The 4,986-nt window shown below is 57.2% G+C and overlaps 1 protein-coding gene across 1 annotated transcript, besides 1 other annotated feature; it reads left to right on the forward strand.

Moving 5' to 3' along the window:
* Positions 1–2,671: 2,671 nt before the first annotated feature.
* Positions 2,672–4,015, forward strand: NGA_0702100 (high-affinity glucose; the record flags this gene model as incomplete). The annotated part of the gene is made up of 3 exons (XM_005852449.1): positions 2,672–2,858; positions 3,085–3,447; positions 3,786–4,015. The coding sequence occupies exons 1-3, from the start codon at positions 2,741–2,743 to the stop codon at positions 4,013–4,015; spliced, it is 711 nt and encodes a 236-aa protein (XP_005852511.1). The 5' UTR covers positions 2,672–2,740.
* A 199-nt stretch (positions 4,016–4,214) lies between these two features.
* Positions 4,215–4,253: a sequence feature (Short protein (NGA_0702200, EKU23321.1) was converted to a misc_feature.).
* Between the last annotated feature and the right edge of the window lie 733 nt (positions 4,254–4,986).

The raw sequence follows: 4,986 nt of genomic DNA on the forward strand, positions 1-4,986 counted from the left end.
CCTACCGATGCACGGCGTCGTGCATGCAGGTGAATAGTAGGTATATCCCATAGCCTTGCACCGGCACGGTCCCATACCAGGGCACATCCCTCAGGCCCGCCTCCGAGAGTTTTCCCAAGTGATGAGCGAGGAGGGGGGGAAGGAGGAAGCATCCGTAGCCGGCTATAAACACTCCCAGCGTCGGCCAAGCCACCCGGGGCAGCGAGAGCTCTTCTGAGGTGGCGAGGGCGGTCTGGGGAAGGGAGGGAGGGTGGGAGGGAGGGAGGGTGAGCCTTCGGTTCCATTCCTCCCATCGACGACGTGCCCGGTTGCACCCAGAAAGCCGGTTTTCCTGCCACGGCGCCCTCTTCCTCCCGCATGCACGCCCTCCGGATCCTTTCTTCTACCAAACAGTCCTTTTTTCCATGATATCTTTTCTTCATCGGCCCTCTCTGCCTCTTTCTTGCCCCGCCCGGGGGGATCTCCCGCTTGCCCTACCCGCTTCCCAGCCTTCTTCATCCTTCCCATCTGCATCGCTTTCGCACGCCCCGCGCCCCGCATTTTCATGTCATCTCCACTGGTGAATGCGGAGGGCGACGAGGCAGTCCTTGTCGAGGAGGGAGAGGTGGGTAAGCCACCAAAAGGGTCCGGCGCCCGGAGCCCTCCTTCCCTTTCGAGCTCATCCTTCCCCTGTGGAGGGCCAGATGGTCGCATTAAAGCGTCCGCCAACACTGCCTCTTGCTCGTGCACCTTCATGTGTGCACGTCTTTCTTTTCCCACGTCTGTGGTTGCCATGAATATGAACATAAAAGGTGGGGTAAGTGCGCTAATTACGTACGAACAAACCGCGCTGGCGTATCGTGCTAGCGCGACGCTTCGTCGCACACATGCGTCCTTCTCTTTGACACCCCACGCGAGCTACGGGACACGACCATGCACACCTTTCGTACACAGCTCCACCCTTGCACAAGCAGTAGCTATGTAGGGGCGCGAAGGTACGCACATGCGACTTCTCGTCGTCCGACACACAAATACAACGTCTTTTTTTTCGCTGTGGCGTCGCGACCGTTGGCGCGGCCCATGCCCCCCCGGTCCCGTCATTTTTTGTCAGAAACGAGCGAACGACGTGGACAAGGCGGCCGCACGACTGCTCCGCTCTATCTACAGGCCTGAGTCAGCGACAATGTGACATGGGGCTAGCAGGAATTGGAGTCGGGGGAAGGGAGTGACGCATATCAACTTTTGTGAAACCGGGTGAGAGGCGTTTGAGGTTTGCTCAGCCGATCCCTCGCTTGTTCGTTCCGGCAGGTCGTTCTCGTCTGTCAAATTTCTTGTCAAGCCAACAAGCTCATGGGGACTGACCTCTGCTTATGATCCTTATATGTCTGCGCATTAATTCAATCTTATTGAAAGGGGGCGCGTTCTCATGGCAGATGCCATGGACGGAGTGACCACGACCTCTGTCTGCGGGGTGGCTCGATGGATCCTAGCACGGAGCGAGGGAGGGAGACGTGAGAATCCCATACACCCGACGGACCTGTCCTGAGCTTTGACATCTTGGTAATTCTCATGGTTTCATTCGCAAAACAAGGTGTAGTGTGGCACCTGTCATAGATGACGCCCGCTGTAGAATGCGAGTTGATTGATTGGTCCTGTCTCATGGCGGGCTCCGGCTTCACCTGAAAAGGGGCCGTCACCACTCTGATACCCGCCCAAACTCGGGCAACGGCCTCAGCCACCGGGGGAATTCCGCTGATATTGAGGCAAGACGCGAATACCTTAGGCGTGATATGAAAAACATCGGGGATTGGTTCTTGTGGTTTGATGTGCGCGTGGTGGAGTGTTTATTCACGGCGGTTTTTTATCCTTACCACACAGAATGGGCGGGTTTCCAACGCAGATACCCACTGAGAGTACCCTGTGAAACGCTTCGTGTACGTCATTGCCAGCATCACTGCCTTGTTGGGCCTTCTCTTTGGCTACGACATTGATGGGAGGAAAGAAACGGGGTAGGGGGAGGTATCGGCAGTCACGTGGTGGAAGACAGTTGAAGGTAAGGTTATCCACGGTCTTCTTCATCTAAGCAACACCATTCCCGCCTCACATTCACGCCTCGACCCTTCCCATTCAGGGGGGTCCGGAGGCACCTTCGAAATGGCGGGCTTCCGACGGTTTTCCGGGTGGCCGGCCTTGGTGGCTAACCAGTAAGGTAAGGGAATAGAAAGTCTTCTCTGGATACTAGCTTTGTCATGCAGAGAGAGAGGAGGGGGGGGGTTGACGCGGGTGGTAGACCTCTGAGATGGAAGGGGAATGGTATCCTTTGGCCGGAGGAAGAAAAGGAGGAAGGATCCGATGAGGAGAAAAGGAGGAGCTTGAGGAGGAGAATATGTATGGAAGGAAGGGCTTGGGATAGCCCGGGACAGAGAGATGTGTGCGATGGCAAGGCAGGCACGGGAATCCGGCCTCGGCACTAGGCTTGGTCGCGGAGGAACACAGTGTGGGCAGAAAGTACGATGGCCGAGCACGCGTACAGGCGAAAGGTCGAGAGCTTGGACCGGACAATCAGATGAGGAGAGAAGTCGTGGTCGAGGGAAAACACTCCCTCGCGGTCCACATCATCCCGAACCACACTTTCCAGCTAATCCTTCCCTCCCTCTTCCTCGTCCCTCCTCGGACCTTCCTTTGATCAGGCTGGATCACCGCTATCTTCTCCCTGGGCAGCATCGTCGGCTCGCTCCCCTCGGGCTTCCTGACCGACTTCATGGGTCGAAAACGCTGCATCATATTCCTGTCCTTCGTCTTCACCGTCGGCGCCGTCATCCAGCTTGTCCCCAGCGGCTACCAGATGCTCCTGGCGGGCCGTTTCATCTCTGGCGTCGGTAGGTTCGGGCGGCGGCACGGGAGAGAAAGGCGGGGATCAGGAGGGGCTGGTTTCCTCTACTTGCTCGCTTGTTCCTTCTCTGGAGCGCAAGGGGTGGTTCGCGTGGACGTTCTTCCGTCCGAGATGACCAAACGTCGCTCGAACTCTCTGGGCGCTCCGCCTGTTTTGACTGCGTCTCGCCCACCAAGCCCTTCTGCCTCCCCTCCTACTCCCTTCCTTTCCAGGTGTGGGCGGACTGTCCATGGCAGCTACTCTTTACCAGTCAGAGACCGCGCCCCCCAAGGTGAGCCGACCTCTCATTCGACGTTCCTTTTACCTTCAATCCCTCCCTCCCTCCCTAACTTCCTACCTGCTCCACCCCTTCCCACCTTCTCTTCTTCCGAAGTGTTCCCTCCCTCCCACGATCCCTTCCTCCCTTCCTCCGCCGCCAGGTTCGAGGCCTGGTGGTCTCGATCCAGCAGCTCTCCTTCACAGCCGGCATCCTACTGGCCGGGGGCCTGAACGTGGGCTTGCAGCACTGAGACGAGGGCTGGCGCATCTCCTACGGTGGCAAGGGCTTCTTCTCCCTCCTTCTCATGCTCCTGATGGTAGGGATGGGTATTCACGGCCTGCTCTGTCAAGTTGTCAAAAGCAGCGGTTTGCTGGCTGCCTTTTCTGTCCCCCTTTTGTCTCCTTCGGTGCAATTGACGGCTCTGGGCATCCACTGAGATACACATCGCTTTCTGCCTCGCTCTGTTAGGGTTAGGGTTAGGGTTACCCGTCCTTATCAATCCCCATACAGCAGCGAATATGTAATTCTCCTTGTTCTTGTCTCTCCCGCGATATCTCTCTCTTCCAAGCTCACATTCACCGACACGGACCAACGATTCTCCTTCTTATCTCTCCTTCTGTACGTGCCATACTGCACCTTAGCTTTGTCTCCCAGAGTCGCCCCGCTGGCTGGTTGCGCAAGGTAAAAGTGAGACGGCCAAGGCTTCCTTAGGTGGGATCCGACAAGAAGATGAGACGGAGGGTGAGCTCGCTGGCATGCAGGCGGCTGTGAAGGTAGGGGAGGTCCTGGATGGGACCGGGTTCGAGGGCCATGAGGGGTTGGGGGAGGGTGGCCAATTGATGAGGATGAGAAGGAGAAGGGATAAGGGCATATCCTTACCGTAAGAGGAGGGTGGGTGAGAGATCTGGATCGAGGGTGGGAAACGGGGTTGCGACCGACGGAAAGACGGTGCCCGTGGGTGTGGTGGGACCGCCTAGCCAAGTATCACGAACCACCTCCAATACTAAAGTCCTCATGCGCGCGCTTCCTACCCGTGTTCTTCCCTCAGGCGGAGGCACAGATGGAAAAGGGCGCCTGGAAGGACTTGGTCTCGCCCGTGGACTTCATCTTGTACAGGACCATGCTGTTGGAGCAGTTCTCCGAGATCAATGCGGTAGGTTTCATCCCACTGACGGAGGGGAACAAGTGAAGGGTAGATGGATATGAGGGAAGGGATGATATTTGTGGTTAGACGCGGGAAGGCGCACAAGGACAGCAAGCAGGTGTAGGAGAGAAAGCGAGGCGAGTAGGGCCGGAGAGGGATTTGGAGAAGAATGGTCGGTGTCATAACTCGTGCGAGAGAGCGGTCCCCGTACAGCTGCTGCCTTGGTATGGCGTCCAAGAGAATCACGGCATCAGGCAGAGTTAGCCATAAGAGAAGACCAAAGTGTCCAAATCAGCATGATCGCCTCACCGAACAAAGGGACAGTCACGGCGTCAACGCTTGGCACGCTCAGCTCTCCCTTCCCCTCTCTTTCTGCTCTTTTCCATGCCGCTAGTCATGTACTTCGCCCCTGTCATCTTCAAGAAGTTCCTCGCCTCGGAGATGGCCATCCTCGCCACCTTGGCCGTGGCCCTCCTCAACTACCTCAGCACCTTCCTTGCCCTCTACCTGGTGGACCGGGCGGGGTGCCGGCTCCTTCTTGTCTGCGGAGGGCTGGGGATGGCTTTGTTCACGGGTGAGCGGTCCACAGGGGAGAGGCTAGTGAACTATCTCGATACTTGGTTTGGTGGAATGAAAGATAAAGGGCATTGTCGAGTCTTGTCTGTGCTGTTAGGGTTAGGGTTAGGGTTAGGGTTAGGGTTAGGGTTAGGG

The sequence above is a fragment of the Nannochloropsis gaditana genome, assembly GCF_000240725.1.
Source record: "Nannochloropsis gaditana CCMP526 unplaced genomic scaffold scaffold1209, whole genome shotgun sequence".
Lineage (NCBI taxonomy): Eukaryota > Eustigmatophyceae > Eustigmatales > Monodopsidaceae > Microchloropsis > Microchloropsis gaditana.